General features: G+C 47.5%; 1 protein-coding gene across 1 annotated transcript in view; it reads left to right on the plus strand.

Annotated features, from left to right (window-relative positions):
* Positions 1–13,540, plus strand: part of sema3bl (sema domain, immunoglobulin domain (Ig), short basic domain, secreted, (semaphorin) 3bl) — a 55,630-nt gene extending 42,090 nt beyond the window's left edge. Inside the window, exons 5-16 of the mRNA XM_039008513.1 lie at positions 1,937–2,027; positions 3,728–3,844; positions 4,113–4,255; positions 5,639–5,753; positions 5,864–5,933; positions 6,156–6,300; positions 8,434–8,665; positions 8,785–8,876; positions 9,053–9,094; positions 9,239–9,464; positions 11,092–11,225; positions 12,023–13,540. Coding sequence (XP_038864441.1) covers positions 1,937–2,027; positions 3,728–3,844; positions 4,113–4,255; positions 5,639–5,753; positions 5,864–5,933; positions 6,156–6,300; positions 8,434–8,665; positions 8,785–8,876; positions 9,053–9,094; positions 9,239–9,464; positions 11,092–11,225; positions 12,023–12,517 — 1,902 coding nt within the window. The 3' untranslated portion in view covers positions 12,518–13,540. The remainder of the gene's footprint in view (positions 1–1,936; positions 2,028–3,727; positions 3,845–4,112; positions 4,256–5,638; positions 5,754–5,863; positions 5,934–6,155; positions 6,301–8,433; positions 8,666–8,784; positions 8,877–9,052; positions 9,095–9,238; positions 9,465–11,091; positions 11,226–12,022) is intronic.
* Positions 13,541–16,889: the final 3,349 nt, after the last annotated feature.

Below are 16,889 nucleotides of genomic sequence, written 5' to 3' on the forward strand. Positions count from 1 at the left end.
AATGGAAGTACACTATATATGGAGATAGTTTAGTGCCTAAAATAAGGGGTTAAATACATGTAAAAAATAAATATAAATTGTTTCCTGGTCTTTCTTATCTTAGATATACTATACTGTAGGACCGACACTTTGGGGGACTATCTGTTGTTCCGTGTAGTGAATTTGTTATTCAATGCATTTCTATGGGCTAATAGCAGTAATGCCAAATTCAATGTTTCATCAATATAAATTGTAAAATTCAAAATCGTTGTAAAATTCAAAATCAAATAGCTAAATTACCCTTGGTATGACCATCTTAAAACAATTCCATATGTTAGCTTAGAACCCCCCCCCCCCCCCCCCCCCCCCCCCCCTCGGCTTAGACAGGGCTAAGACTAGAGGGTCTCCTCTCCTTCATCTACACTGATTGAAGTGGATTTAACATGAGGCATCAATAAGGGATCATAGCTTTCGCCTTGATTCACCTGGTCAGTCTATGTCATTGAAAGAACAGGTGTTCCTAATGTTGTCTTACACTCAGTGTATATTTCCACACTATGAGGTCGTAATAATACTGTGAAATTGTGAAAATAATAATGATGCCCTTTTAGTGTCAGAGTTTCAGCCTGTTTTAGTGGGATGGAGTTCTGGAGAGTACCAAACCTCTCTGACAATAACAGCTAGTTTTCCCCTTTCCACTCAGACCACTCCCAGACAGTCCTAGCAAAAATCTTGCTTGATAAATTGCTCTTTGCTAAGAAGCTATTTTTGTTTCTTTTTGACCATTTTAATTGAAAACAATCACAGTAAGGTACTTCATTATTGACCAGAAACTATTTGATATTAAGATAAAAATGGCTGTATTGGACCTTTACAGAGATACTTTGGGATTTTGGAAATGTGGCCCTTTATCTACTTCCCCAGGGTCAAATAAATGTGTTTTCATGATTAATGCCTAAGCAAATTATCTGTGCGTGTAGTTCTAAACAGTTAACCTAAGCTAGCAGTGTTATTAAGTGTCATTGAAACATTCAGTGTTCATCTAAATAACCTTTACATTTTAGAAACATTCACAGAATTCAGAGAATGTTCTCAGAACATTATTTAATTACCTTCAAATAACCTACAAATTCAGTTCTCAGAACGTTAATAAAAAATCGCAGGAAAATTGTCAGGGAACCGTAGTAAAACATTCTTAGAACCTCCCTGCAACCTAAAAAAATGAACGTTCTCAGAACGGGCAACATTTTTCACTTACGTCCTCATAACGTTTCAAAAAACGTTTTACCGGTCAGGAAACGTATGGCTTCATTCCCAGAACCAATGTGAAACCTAAAACGTACGTTCCCACGACTTCCAAGGAACCAAATGTGCTAGCTGGGCTGTATGTGCCGAAGCCAAGGGAAGGGCACTTACTGGAAAGAGATATTAAATCAAGGAAATACAGCGTTATTTTATCATAATGTTGGGCGTTGCGTTAGTAAGTGTATTTTTATCCTGCTGACTTCAATGTCATACAACCAGAGGACCACAATGCTCCTATTGTCTGCACTAGGAACTTACACCCAGAGCTGGAGACTAGTGGAGAGTTCACAGAGAGGACATTCATCTGGGTCCTGATTCACTTGGAGCTCATCCTGTCGTCCTGCCTGTCTGTATCTGTCCACACTCTCACTGTGTTACCCCTGTCCTGTCCCTCGCTGATGACATCACCACAGTCAAAGAGTCACTATCATACGAGGGCATAGAGATACATTGAATTAAGTGTTTTATTTGATGAAGTGCTAGAGCGATGTACTGCATCTAAATGTTGAAATATTTACAATTAGTTCAGGATTTGAAGCCAGTTTGCCTTAGGTAAACTGTTTTGAGGTAAACATTCAAATCATATTCTAATTATATGTGATATCTGACTTTTTCCTAACCCCATGTTTTCTCTCTATTTCCCCCCGAACAGCATGTTTTCACCATGGACCCTACCAATGTGGAGAACGGACGGGGGAAGGTTCCTCACGACCCCAGCCTCCCCTTCGCGAGCACCTTTATTGGTAGGTCCTGTCCTCTTTGTTATTAAATAGTATGTTTATTTCAACACAACAGCGGAGAGAGGTTACTGGCTCTGGGAGATACACTGCAGTGAGGGTGTTCCTCTTTTGTTGTCATTCGACATTTAGCTTGTGAAATAAGTGATGTATTGCATCGACATGCAGGGGTGAAAAGTAGTGCGTGCGTGTATGTGTGTGTGTCTTCCCACCCTGCCTCGATCCACTTTGCGCCTGAACCCCACAAACCTGAGGATCTGTCCCAAGATGCATTGCATCTGGCAGGCAGACACAAAGGGACGGCCAAAGGCCCAGCAGAACTTTGGACTGATACACTGATATACGGACAAATAGCCCTCCAAAAACAAAGAAATATTCCACCAAAGCTCACTCATATACACTGTGTGAAGCTAGCGTGGAAAAACCCCACACTAAACATAGACACGCACACTAACATAATGCAGATGCAAGTTACGTACATGTTTTACACTGTTGCATCACACACATATTATCCTCTCTGTTCCTTCTGAAGGGACCTTCTAGTCAGGATTAAGGAGTCGCTGCTGTCCAACTTTTTATTTAGGGGTTTCAATGGATAGATTCATCAGAGAGAGAGAGAGAGAGAGAGAGAGAGAGACAGAGAGAGAGAGACAGAGAGAGACAGAGAGAGAGAGAGAGAGACAGAGAGAGAGCGAGACAGAGAGAGAGAGAGAGAGAGAGTGAGAGAGAGAGAGAGAGAGAGAGAGAGGACGAGAGCGTATTTGTCATGGCCGTTGAGTTCCACGTTTGTAAAGAGAGCTCTTTGGCAGGAGGAGGACATGGAGGTCAGTAACCCTTATTCCTTCTCCTTCCCTCCTCCTCACAAACACTCACACATCGCCCTGATGTATCTCTGCATCTCCGCTATCTCTGGGGTCAGCTATCATAAGAAGCTATTGCCTTTCGGTGGAGCCAAAGTCTGTATTAATCACACAGCTCAGAACTCGGTGGAACTAGGACCCAGACTGCCTATCTGTTTGTGCATACTCAGGGGTGTAAGGCAACCTCACTGTCTCTGTATAGCTAGCTGCTATTACAATTCAGCTCCTTGGCTGGGATACGATCATTGGAGCCATAGACACATACACACACACGCACGCACATGCACACACACACAGGCACACACACAGGCACATACATCCTCAGTCAGTGAAGTGATGACAGGGCTTAGGGAGCAGTGCTCTATCTGTGACACGGCTCATTTAGGTGAAGATACTCTTGTTAGGAACAGGACCTGCACTCTTTATCATGCAGAGCAGGGATACTGTAGCATATCATTTGATCCTAGTTCATTTGGGGATGCTGTCTGATTCAGTGGGAGATGCTGTTACAGACGGGTGATCTGATCTCTGTTCAGTCTATGACTCCAGGGAAGCAGGACATGTGGTTTGGGGTTCAGGATGAGGTAGTGTTTCACTATGTTGGCCACTTTTGCATTTCTCTCATCATTCAAGTTCTTCCCTGTCATTCCTTATTTCCTCGTCCTTACACATCTCCTTTCTTTTCTGTCCGCTTCCCATTGTCCCCCCTCCCTCTCCCCACTCTCTCTTCTCCTCTCCTCACCTTTAATCCTCTCTGTTGTCTTCTCCTCTCCTCTCTTTTCTGTCTCTACTACCTCCCCCTCCCCTCCGCTCTCCCTCCATCCTGTTCGCCCTGTCGGTTCCCAGGTGGGGAGCTTTACACGGGGCTGACTGCAGACTTCCTGGGTAGAGACTCAGTGATCTTCCGTAGTCTGGGAGGTCGCTCCACCATGAGGACTGAGACGGACCAGAAACTACTGCATGGTGCTGGAACTATATTGTACTCACTGGCCACACTGAATACACACCTAAAACAAATACATTATACACCTACTTTATACAACTTGGTTCTTACAACTTCCATAGACACCACCTGGTAAACAAGTCAAACTAATTCCTGTTCTCTCTCTCTCTCTCTCTCTCTCTCTCTCTCTCTCTCTCTCTCTCTCTCTCTCTCTCTCTCCCTCTCATTCTCTCTCTCTCTCTCCCTCTCTCTCTCATTCTCTCTCCCTCCCTCCCTCTCTCTCTCCAGATCCTAAGTTTGTTGCGGCCCACCTCATCCCTGATAACGATGACCGTGACAATGACAAGGTGTACTTCTTCTTCACGGAGAAGGCCATGGAGGCCGGGGACAGGGAGGGAGCCATCCACACCCGCGTGGGACGAGTATGTGCGGTAAGAGGAACCGTACATTCTCATGATTTATTATTGACTCTGGGGCCTGATGGTTCATTCTCCCGGGCTCCAGGTCAGTCTTCAACCCCCTCTTAGACCATGTCATGATCTGGGGCTATGGGAACTGGATCATGGCTGTGGGTGATTTCCACAGTGGGGCTTCAGCCCTGACATAGTGAGAGTTTAACATTTCGCTGCGGGGAGATGTGATTGTAGTATTGCCTTACAGAGAGGGTCTGTAATGGTTAATCCAGGCCACAGAGGCAGATGGAGAGGGAGAGACAAGCGTCCGGCTGGCGGGCCGGGAGAGCTGACATTCCCCAGCAATTGGCGTCTTTCTATGTCCATACACACACAGCTGTCGGATGTGCTCTGGTATGAAGAGTCAGAGCGTGCATACCTCCCATCTCTCTCACACAGTCATACATCCCTTCTGACATGCATACGCACGTGCACATACACGCACACCACAGCTAACTACAGGTGTCCCCAAGAGACTCTGCTTCAGAGTCTAGTCAATACATAGAGTAGCATTCCTATGCTCACACTTATAAGTGTATGGTTCACACACACACACACACACACACACACACACACACACACACACACACACACACACACACACACACACACACACACACACACACACACACACACACACACACACAGGCCCGCCAATCCCCCCCAAATATCTCTCCATACATATACAGTGTATTTCTTCCTCCGTACTCCTCCCCAAGGCATTGTTAAACACTGTCTGTTATTATCAGTTCCACCAGAACCAGATCCTGCCAAGAAAATAAGAAAGCAACTATCTGTGTTTGATCTGATCCCGGACAGCTTACACAGCCCCGGTGTCTATTAAACAACCATGTCTGCCTGTACGCTAGCTCTACAACAATACTATACAATACAGTATGGAGGAGAAGAAAAGCTCCTGTGATTATATCTCCATAACCCGTGCTCTCTGGCTCCCCGCTGTCCAGCGTGTGGTTATAGAAGGGCTTACTAGCCAACTTTCCCACAGGAGAGGCCAGCCAGAGGTAGTTAGCCGTGTGCTCCTGTGATCTAATGTGTTGTTGTGTGAATGTGCTCTACAGGTGCTCTGCTCTGCTTTTCATGTGTCCTGCTGCTGTATAGATAATGGTTGTTCTTTGTCTGTCTCGTATTGAGAATGATACTGTATGTCTAGACAGTGTGAGCCACTAGGCTCGCTCTCTCTGTCTCTCTCTCTCTCGGTCGCTCGCTCTCTTCCCTTACAGAGAATGGAGTGTTTGGATATTCTCCGTGGATGGTGTGTGTGTTCTCTGCATGATAGAGATGTGTTAGTGACGGTGGTGATGATCACGGTGATGGTGGTGTGTTGTCTGTGTCCTCCTGTAGAATGACGCAGGTGGACAGAGAGTTCTGGTGAATAAATGGAGCACCTTCATCAAGGCCAGACTGGTGTGTTCGGTACCTGGGCCTCATGGCATCAACACACACTTCGACGAGCTGGGTGAGACACACACACGCACGCGCACACTTGCACAAATCATTTATGCAAACAATTTACGCTGACAGGCACGACATTTGAACACACTCACAAAAGTACTCTGTATTTCACAGAGGGTATCTTCCTGCTCAGAGGCAAGGATGAGAAGAACCCAGATGTTTACGCCATCTTCAGCACCATCAGGTGCGCTCCACACACACGTTTGCACACATCCACAGCTCCGTCTATGAATTTGAGAGTGGTTACATTTCTCCGGCTCCATCGCTCAGCTGTTTACCAAAACAAGCGGCGGGGCGGCCATTTTGTTGTGTTTCGAGTCCCAGTCTGTAGCTTTAACGTGTACCACAGAGGAACTCAACCATGGCGAAATCAGTCACTGACATTAAACGTTCCTCTCTCCCCTAGTAACGTGTTCCAGGGCTTTGCAGTGTGCGTGTATCGCATGGCAGACATCCGGGAAGCCTTCAACGGGCCGTTTGCGCACAAGGAGGGACCTGACTACCAGTGGGGGGCTTACGAGGGCAGAGTACCCTATCCAAGACCTGGGGTGGTGAGTAGTTCCCTCAGAATACCCTGCTGCAGGCTACTGTGACGTATCCACACCATAGCAATATATTACAGCCTCCTTGTCAGCCTGCTTGTGTGAGAGAGAGAGCAGGTGTTCAAACCGGAGAGAGAGAGAGAGCGAGAAAGAGAGAGGGAGAGAGAGAGAAATGAGGGGAAAAAGAGCAGGATAAACTCCAACAGAGGGATAAAGAGCTAGTCCAGCTGAGACCTTGTGGTTTCTGTTGGTCCTCCTGGTTTTCCTCTCCCCTCAGCAGCTCTGTCTCATGTTCTCCTCTCATCCGCATCGCTGTAATTTAGCCTCATTTAGGGCCCTAGTGTCAGAGCAGAGTCGGCACCTCTGTGGTTTTACTCCACACACACAGGCCTGATTAAGAAGAATGTCCTGGCCCAGAACAACCCAGAGAGAGAGAGGGAGGGAAGGAGGGAGAGAAACCTCACTATAACCCCTGCCATCAAGTCATTCATGGTTCTACCCTCAACAATCTCTCTTCCAACAACTTTTAATGAAAACTCACTGAAAAGGTTAAGAGAAGAAGACACAATGGAAGCAATCTCACCTGGATTCCTGTCCAGGGATTCTGTCCAGCTTTTAGCTGTATTCACCAACAGAGCCTGGTTTTAGCTTGATGTAGTTCATTCTGATATCCCACAGCCTGGGCTCAGCCCTCCCCAGGTCTACCCTCCCTCACATTGTTACAGGCTCTACCAGGGTTATCTAAATGGTCCTATACTGACACTCTCCTTATGCTGGTGGAGTCTGCTACAGTCTGCTACAGTCTGCTCATTCCTGAGGATCACCAATGATCCATAGACACCCTAAGTGACTCTATCAGTATAGAGCTGACTGACTTGGCTCTGGGTGCGCTCCAAATAGCACCCTATTCCCTATACACTGAGTGCACAAAACATTAGGAACACCAAATTCCTGATATTGAGTTGCATCCCTTTTTGCCCTCAGAACAGCCTCAATTCATCTGAGCGTGGACTCTACAAGGCGTCGACAGCGTTCCACAGGGATGCTGGCCCATGTTGACTCCAATGCTTCCCACAGTTGTGTCAAGTTGGCTGGGTGTCCTTTGGGTGGTGGACCATTCTGGATACACACAGGAAACTGTTGAGCCTGAAAACCCCAGGAGCGTTGCAGTTCTTGACACAGTCAAACCGGTGTGCCTGGCACCTAGTACCACACCCCATTCAAAGGCACCCAAATATTTTGTCTTGTCCGTTCACCCTCTGCATGGCACACATCCACAATCCATTGTCTCAAGGCTTAGAAATCCTTCTTTAACCCGTCTCCTCCTCTTCATCTACACTGATCGATGTGGATTCAACAGGTGACGTCAATAAGGGATCATAGCTTTCACCTGGATTCACCTGGTCAGTCTATGTCATGTTTTGTACACTCAGCGCACTACTTTTGACCAGGGCCAATAGGGGTAGTGCACTACTTTTGACCAGGGCCCATAGGGTGCCATTTGGCCAGCTACCTCTGTCTTTGCACTGTGGAGACATGTGGCTGTCATCTCCGACCGCTAACAGAGAACACTGTACTGTTTCTGAAGGCTATTGTGTAATTGCGCACTTTGCTGTGATTTAGCGCTTAGTGGCTGTGCACACTTAGTAGATAGGGTAGATGAAATGTAGATAGAAATGCACCCGTTTTCACTTACTGTAGCTCTTACCAGTGATTGCAAGCGGTTAGAGTGCCTAGTTACTGCTTGGTCAGACATCAGAGTTGGGATCAGTTCCTCACGAATTCCAGTCAATTCAGGAATTTAAATAGGCGTCTTGTGGTGAAATTCCATGTCAATTCCAACTTACATGAACTGAAATGATACGTTTCAACGCTGTCAAAAAGGCCTCATGGTTAGTCAGTGTTATGTCAGGATTTGACGAAATCTTCACAAGCACAGTGTTGAATATGACTCCCAGCCAAACATTGTCAGGGAGTCACAGAAAAACACAGACCTCACTTACCATATGACATATCAAGTGACCTCTAAAAACGCTGGTGCATAAAGCACATTCCCCTAAAACCGTTTTACGTTTCAGACAAATCATACGTTTTTATGACATGACGACCTAAGAGTTCCTCTCTCTCTCCTCCTGTCTCCAGTGCCCCAGTAAAATAACCAACCAGCCTGGCAGACAGTTTGGCAGTACCAAGGACTTCCCAGACACAGTGCTTCAGTTTGCCCGGGGGCACCCCTTGATGTGGCGTCCGGTGTACCCAGCCATGAGGCAGCCTGTGCTGGTCAAGGCCAACGTGCCCTACCGCCTCAAACAAATTGTGGTGGACCGTGTGGAGGCGGAGGATGGACAGTATGACGTCATGTTCATAGGCACAGGTCAGTCACAAATATCTCACACGTAGGCGTTTTCTGTCGTTAGACATAGTGGTGACTGGTTAGGAAACCAGTTTGTCTTGTGATTGCTCAGTTGACCGTTTTTTGACCCTTGACCCCAGACACAGGCACGGTGCTGAAGGTCATCGCCCTGCGCAGCGGCAACTCTCTGGACACAGAGGAGGTCACTCTGGAGGAGCTGCAGGTCTTTAAGGTAACTAGATAACGTCGTACTTCTCCTCCTTCTCCCCTATTCCTCCTCCTCCTCCTCCTCCTCCTACTCCTCCTCCTCCTCCTCCTCCGCTTCATATCCCCACTGTATATTTCAAAGCTAAACCCTTTCACAAAGGCTGAATGCGAATTTAATGTAACATTCTCATTTTTATCAAGGTGCCAACTCCCATTACCTCTTTGGACATCTCAGTAAAAAGGGTGAGGAAATGTTCCTTCTTTATCCCAGTTCACATTTAGTTAGAGAAGGCCTGTACGCACTGAAGCCTACTTTATGATAAATCCTATAGCCTAGACTTTCCATTCTCATTCTCTGGTTGTACTCTGATCCCTTTCCCCACATAGCAAGCACTGTTCGTGGGTTCTCCATTGGGTGTGGCTCAGCTGAGGCTCCACAGGTGTGAGACGTATGGTAAGGCCTGTGCGGAATGCTGCCTGGCCAGAGATCCCTACTGCGCTTGGGACGGCACCTCCTGCACCCGCTACACCTCGCTCAGCAAACGTCGTTATCGCCGCCAGGACATCAGGCACGGCAACCCGGCCCTGCAGTGTATGGACCAGAACCTCAGTGGTGAGAGAGGAGGAGGGGGGTGGGGGGAGGGGGGAGTGAGGGCGGCCGGCCAACTTGTCTCTGCAGTGTATGGAACAGAACCTCAGTGGTGAGAGAGGGGGAGGGAGAGGGAGGAAAGGAGGGTGGAATGAGGGAGTGAGGGGGTGGGGGGAGAAGGGGGTATCGGGGGAGAGAAAGAGGGAGACAGCGAGAGTGTGGGGCAGTGACTTAAAGAGAAAAGGGGGTGGTGGAGAGAAAAAGGAAGAGAGAGAGGGAAAGAACGAGAGAAGATTTGTAAAAAGGAAGGAATGCGGAAAGGAATTAAAAAAGAGTGAAGATGATAGAGTATGTGAAAATTAGATACAGTACTGAGACAACAAGCCAAGTGCCCCTGTGGGAAAGTAGGGCACGCTAATATCCTGTTGAGAAATGGTTATTACAATGGTGTGTATACTGAGGGGTGGGGGGGGAGGGGGGGGGGGTCTGGCTGTCATGGTGGCCAAGCGGAAATGAACCCAGGGTATTTGTTCCTGGAGGTCACAGAGGTCAAACTCGTCCATTGAGAAGCAGTTGACTCTGAGAGGTGAGGGAGGACAAACACTGGGTCTTTATCCCAAATGACACCCTGTTCCCTACATAGTGCACTACTTTTGACCAGGACTCTAGTCAAAAGTAGTGCACTGTATAGGGAATAGGGTGCATTGGATGCACCCTGGGTCTTTAGAGATAGAAATATAAATAGGATCTCTGATTTTGGCTTAGGGGAGAGCGAACAAGACACAAACTGTAAACAGCTTATAGGTTGAACGACCAAAGGCCAGCATAAATCATGTGTAGTTTATATTGTATAGCCCAGTGTCAGGTCTAGAGGAAAGTTGTTATCAGCTGGAATACAAGCTGTGTTTGACTGAGGCGTCATGCCCATGTCTCTCCCTCAGTTGGGAACCAGAGGGATAGCAACATGAAACATGCTGTATGTTAAACAACCCTCATTTGTATATACTGTAGACAGACATTTAACACAACCTAGAAACACAGAGGATCTCAAACATGCACACGTTGGGCTGTATTTTGCTTCCTTGTCCGTGTTTCTTACGGGATGAGATGAGTATGAAACACACTTGAAATGCACACCCATACTGGTAATGCTGTATAGGAAATTACATTACACACACACACACACATCTTGGGCTGAAGGAGAGGGTCGTCATTTGAAGGACCTTTGAATTGACCAAGTAATGTTTTGTTTACGGAGAAACTTCACCGAATCTCGTCTCACCTGTGCTGAGAAGACAGATCCTCGTCGGTCTGTCATCGTGTGGGAGAGGGGAGCATCGCTTGACAGGCAGAGGGTGGGAACAAAAGACAGACATTTTTAGCAGTCAGAGGAGCGGAGGATGTGTTTGCTCACCTGAAGACGTGCGTGAGGGGTGATGAAAGGTCTCTCCCAGGTCAAGGAGTGGTTTAGTTTTGGATTGTATCACACTAACATTGAATAAAGGCGCTAAGAAGGGAGATTTAGTGTCTGCCATAGCCGAAGACGGCACGACCAAAGTCACAGGGCCTACTTGAGACCACAACATGCTCTGCAGATCACAGTTTTAAGTGTATGTGTTTTAATGCATATTGTACCTATTGTGTGTTGCAGTGGAGGGGCTGGATGTGACAGAGGAAAGGGTTGTGTACGGGGCAGAGAACAACAGCACCTTCCTGGAGTGTGTCCCCCGCTCCCCTCAGGCCACCGTCACATGGCTGCTCCAACGAGACGACCGCAAGGAGGAGGTGAGATAGAGGGACGGATGGAGGGGGAGAGAGAGAGTGAGAGAGTGTGTGAGAGACAGAGGTGGAGGGATGGCGAGAGCGTTAGAGAGGGAGGCAGAGGGAGAGAGAGAGTCTGATGGAGGACAGAGCGAGAGATGGAGCAATACGAGGTATGAGAGAAAAAGAGAACAAGTGAAGAAACTGAGACGAGAGGGCCGAGTCAGTACTTCAGGGGACGATTTAAGGGGATGTTTGAGAGAGACTGAGAGATGGGAAGTTTTAGTAGGAGCGAGAGTCAAGTCAGGTCCGCTCCTGCTCAGTGACCTGTCACATGTACAGTAAAGCACCAGTTTCTCCCATGCCAGGGTTTCTGTGGTTTCCCAAGGCTTAAACGAGTGTTTCAGTCAAGCATGTAAGTACAGTATTAAGGCATTAGAGCAGCTCTCTATTTCCCACCAAATAATTGTTGGCTCTCAGCTGTTCATTTGGAGAGAACATGCTGCCCTGTTTGCTTTGGCACGAACACATGCCCCGGCAGAGAGATCGGACGAAAAAACAAGAGTTGATGAATTTCATGGCAAAATTCTTCTTCTTAGCCACCCAAGCTGAGAAAAGAGCAAAAAAAAGTGCAGCTTGGACTTTGCCCCCTCCCCATCCCATCCCCCTCCTCCCCTCCCCTCCTTCCTTTCTGTGCCATACCTCATCATCCCTCCATCTCACTTAACCCCTCTTTCTTCTATCTGTTCTTCTTATCCCGATATTTCTTCCTTCCTCCCTCCCTCGCTTCCTCTCTCCCTCCCTCCCTCCCCACCTCTCAGGTGAAGCTGGATGAGCGGGTGATGCGTACGGAGCAGGGCCTGCTGTTCCGCCGTGTGCTCCGTCAGGACGAGGGTGTGTACGTGTGTCGCTCACGCGAGCACGGCTTCACCCAGACCCTCACCCGCCTCTCTCTGGAGGTCCTGCAAGGGGACACACTGAGCGAGCTGCTGGCCCGTGACGACGCCCCCCTCGACGGTCCCCAGGGGGCGAAGGGCTACCGGGCCTGGCCTCCCTGCCACTCTCACAGGAGCACCGGCCCCCTCAGCCAACCGCGCTCCTGGTTCAAGGACATCATGCAGCTGATTGGCCCGTCCAACCTGCCGCACGTGGAGGAGTACTGCGAGAGGTTGTGGTGCAACGACAAACTGCGGCGCAAACACAAGAGCATGCTGGACAAGTACCGGCAGGCGCAGGACAGCGCACGCAAGGCCCGCAACAAGGGCTCCGGGGAACGCAACCGGACGCCGCGGGACGTCAGCAGCCGACAGCCGTAGAGAGGAGGGAGGAACGGAGAGGGGGAGGAAATAGAGGACTGAGAGAAGGACCGCATGACACGATTAATGAGAGACTGAGAGAGAAAAGGAAGAGGTGGTAGTTGCATGTATTGCAGGAAGAGAGACACTGCCAACAGACTGTAGTGTTAAGGGTTGAGACTGATGTGGACTGGGGAGGGGGGGGGAGAGAGAGAGACAGGGACTCATGGCACTCATCAACTCCCATTGACTTCATGAAGAAACCCACAACTGTTTTCACCAAGGGACCCCTCCTCCTCTCCATTGCAACGTCAGTGACTCTGTATATGACTATGGATTGACTGTACCGTGCTGTAAATACTGTGTGGGGTTGGACTGCTACAACTGATGACCTTAGACCCCTTATGGCGCCCATCTCTCTTTGTTCCATGAGCCCATTCCACATGATGTACCCCTTAAAACATCACCTCCAGTCCGTTTGCCTTACCCTGCACCTCATCATACTTCTTCTTGAAGAAATGGGGCTTAATAGAATTTTTAAAAAAGGGTTCTGTGGCTCACTTCATGCACAGTATTGCCTTCAAAGAGGTTCTAGAACACCGAAGCGCCGTTGTGTTTAGCAGTGTAATCCCATCACCCTGAACGTCATTCACAACCGTACAGTACATTCTCAAGCATGCAGCGTTGAGTGGACACATACGTGCACTCACACATCGCCCATCACACACTCAGCCATAACAACGCGCCGGAGCATTGCTTCAACTGAACATTTTCGTGAGACGATTGTTGACGGTTCAACAGAGAAAAGGCCCGTTTGTTTTATCAGCTAGACTCCAGTTCCCACCATTCCTAGTTGTGTCGTTCCTGACAATGGAAGGAGAATAAAAGGGTCGTTGGCACTGGCTGAATGTTCCCCTGGTGCTTTGTAAACACTGGTTCATTATTTAAATACAGGATTAGCCATGATCTTTCTCGCTCTGTTGTTAAAAGACAATGTTTTCACTGACAGACATCGCTGAAAGCTCTCCTTTCAAGGGCACTGGTTGTAGGGAAAGGGGGGGGGGGGTCAGAGGAGTGAAGGGACAAGGAGGATGGGACAGGGGTGAGGGGATAGAGGTGAGGGTAGGAAATTGGGCTGGGTTCTAAATAAGGAATAGGGGGCAGTGAATGGGGTCGTAGACAGTATGGGTGTTTTTTTACAATGGATGGTGAAGGGATATTAAATGAGTTGGGTTAATGTGGGTGGGTGGGGGTCAGGGGACAGCTATGCGATCCTCCTTGGTTGGCTTGCGAAGGCAGCCAGGAGAAGTGTGGAGTTTAACAACTCCCACTTGCTCCCGTGCCTTGGTTGCTTTCACTGGCATACAAACGTGCCTGTAGAGGAGGAAGAGGTGGAGGACGAGGTGGAGGAAGAGAAAGAAAAGAAGGAAAGGGTGGTGGAGGAATACGGGCACTGGCGAAAAAAGGAGAGCTTGAAGTGCCAGTATACACAACACACAGTTCTGTAAAAATCCGGAATCCGTTTGTGTGAAGTAACTATTTGGAAATGTGGCACGTTGTTTCCTGCCTATGAGAGTGACTTCAGAATATGTAACACAAGCGTCGCTCAATCTTTCCGTTTATTTTCCTAGTTTGAGAAAAGTGAGCCCAGTTGCTTTCTCTCCAAATATTGTTTCTGATCGTATCTTCTAAACCAACCAGAATGTGATGGAGGAGAGAGCGTTGTTAAATAGCCCAAGTCCCCTAGGCCTTTTTTGTCAATTATTTCTAAATCCTAACGTTTTAGTTCATGATTGGTGTGTCAATGAGTTAACATGAGATAAAGCATTATATCTCGAGCAGTCGTCCCATCTAATCATGTTTCGACTGTTGATGACTTGAGTAGATTAGGGCTGCCTTGAGCTGTTCGCTATACAGAGGCCTACCAGGTCTTATTCTGATTGGTTATTAAAAAAAGCCATTAATATAGCCTTGGATAAAAGAGAAAATGCTCCACACAACCCAAAAGCTTATTGTTCACAGCTATGGGACAAAACAGTATTCAAGGGGTATCAACACAAATAGTACAGTGAATATGAATAAAACAATGAAAAAGCTTTTGCTGCCAAAATGTAATTTGTTTTTGCCTGTTTTTAGATTTTTGTGGCGCTCCATCCTGCAGCTACTATCAGCAGTAGTTTGAAGAAAAAAATGGTGTTTCTGACATACTTTGTGTTCAAAGTGTCAATGTTGAACTGTAACAAAGTGAGAATTCCAGTCGTTGATATGTGTGGTTTGTAACTCGTTGGAGGGGTCTCTTTTATAGGGCCTAATGTAAATGTTTGCTGTATTTATGTCTTATTTAATGAGCTCTCCTGCATGCGGTGTAAGTGTATGCTATTTAACATATTAATACAGTTTTTTGTTTCTAACGTAAAACCTCTGACTCCGCATTCTCTTTCTGATTCCCAGACGTCTTTCTGTGGTCAAAAACTCTTAGGGTGGCGAGCTTTGGTGCGGTGGCGTTAAGAGCCGTGGGTTTGTGGAGCTGGGTGGGGTTTAAGGGAGTGGGTTCGAGCAGTTGTGGGTGTGGTGGGGGTTGAGGTGTGGGGTGTTGTTGATCTGAACCAGGGATCCTGTATCACTCAGACAGACCAGACTATGTGTGTGTGTGTGTGTGTGTGTGTGTGTGTGTGTGTGTGTGTGTGTGTGTGTGTGTGTGTGTGTGTGTGTGTGTGTGTGTGTGTGCGTGTGCGTGTGTGTGTTTGTGGGTGAACGAGGGCACATGCTCGCGTGTGTGTGTGCACGTGCGCCCGCGTGTGTGTGTGTGCGCACATGGATTCTTGCTTGCGTGCATCCATGTGTTTGCAGTACGTATTTGTGTCTGGGGATCAGCGGCTGTTTTGTGTTTGAGTTTGTCTGTTTGTCGTCTGGCAGTGCAGCGTTCAATGTTTTGTCTGTTGTTGGCTCTATTTGGAGCAGGCTAATGAAGCATGTCGAATCAATTTAAACGCTATCATTGAGCAACGTCTCAATGAGTCTGAAAGAGACTGGATTGAGTCTGGGGTAAAAACAACAATTGGTTTAGGGAGAAGAAAAGACCCATTTTACTCTGTAAAGACCCATTTTATTCTGCGAATAAACACGGCTGCCAAAGCAGAGCTTGTCCACTGGCAATGAAGACATAAATAAGTTCTAACGAAAGGGCCTAGAAATGAGCCTCTAGTTATCAACCATCTGTTTTACCAACGCTAAGCATAGAGACATGCACCATTTGAGTGTAAATCAACAACATACGGTTTGTACACCTGCAAAGGTTTCGGTGTATTTTATGTTTGCTTTTTCCCAATGTCAGATTTTTCCAGGATTTTCTTTTATGGTCACTCTTTTCAACTCCCAGTTGGCGAACCCCAGCCCTCACCGTTGTCAATTAAGGTACTCGTGCATGTAATTGTAGCATACTTGCCACAGTAATATCTGGATAACAGCTTCGAAGCAGTGGAGTTTGTTGTCGGTGTTGCAACAGGCATGCTCTCATAAACCCAACCCCAACCACCTAAACGCCTTGACACACTGAGCACATCCACAGAGCCTGTCCTGAAATGGTAAGACACCCTAGCCAATTCTGTCGTCATTCTCTACTGTGTGAAAGAAAGCTCCGGAGTGGTACAATGTTGCCTTCGTCAAAGGGCCTTAGCATCCCCCATAAGCCCCCTTTAGCCATGCAGCAGCGGGTGATGGGAACTCCAGCTGCTGTAGCCATTTCACTTAAAGCCTTTAGCTCGTTACAAATCAGCCTTGCACACCGGTTACAGTCACAGCTCATTAGCTGCCACCAGGGCTTAGCTTAAACAGGTGCGCGTCTCCTTCAATGCGTTTCCCTCTGTTGAGGAAGCCTGGGTGCTAGGGTGGGATAGAGCCTCTCGCACACTGTTAGAAGATGAAGCCATAACGTATTGAGAGATTTCCTAATATGGATGCTGTGGAGATGTTGTATAGTGATATGCTGGACCATAACCCTCAGTGCACAATTGTCAACCTATTCCATTGTGTTAAAGACATATCAACTCAAATGTACACTAAAACAGGCCAGAAAAGGACTTCTGAGAAAAACAGAAGCCTACAGAATATCAAATCAAATCAAGTTTATTTTATATAGCCCTTCGTACATCAGCTAATTTCTCGAAGTGCTGTACAGAAACCCAGCCTAAAACCCCAAACAGCAAGCAATGCAGGTGTAGAAGCACGGTGGCTGGGAAAAACTCCCTAGAAAGGCCAAAACCTAGGAAGAAACCTAGAGAGGAACCAGGCTATGAGGGGTGGCCAGTCCTCTTCTGGCTGTGCCGGGTGGAGATTATAACAGAACATGGCCAAGATGTTCAAAATGTTCATAAATGACCAGCATGGTCAAATA

The sequence above is a fragment of the Salvelinus namaycush genome, chromosome 14 (genome assembly GCF_016432855.1).
Source record: "Salvelinus namaycush isolate Seneca chromosome 14, SaNama_1.0, whole genome shotgun sequence".
NCBI classification, from domain to species: domain Eukaryota; kingdom Metazoa; phylum Chordata; class Actinopteri; order Salmoniformes; family Salmonidae; genus Salvelinus; species Salvelinus namaycush.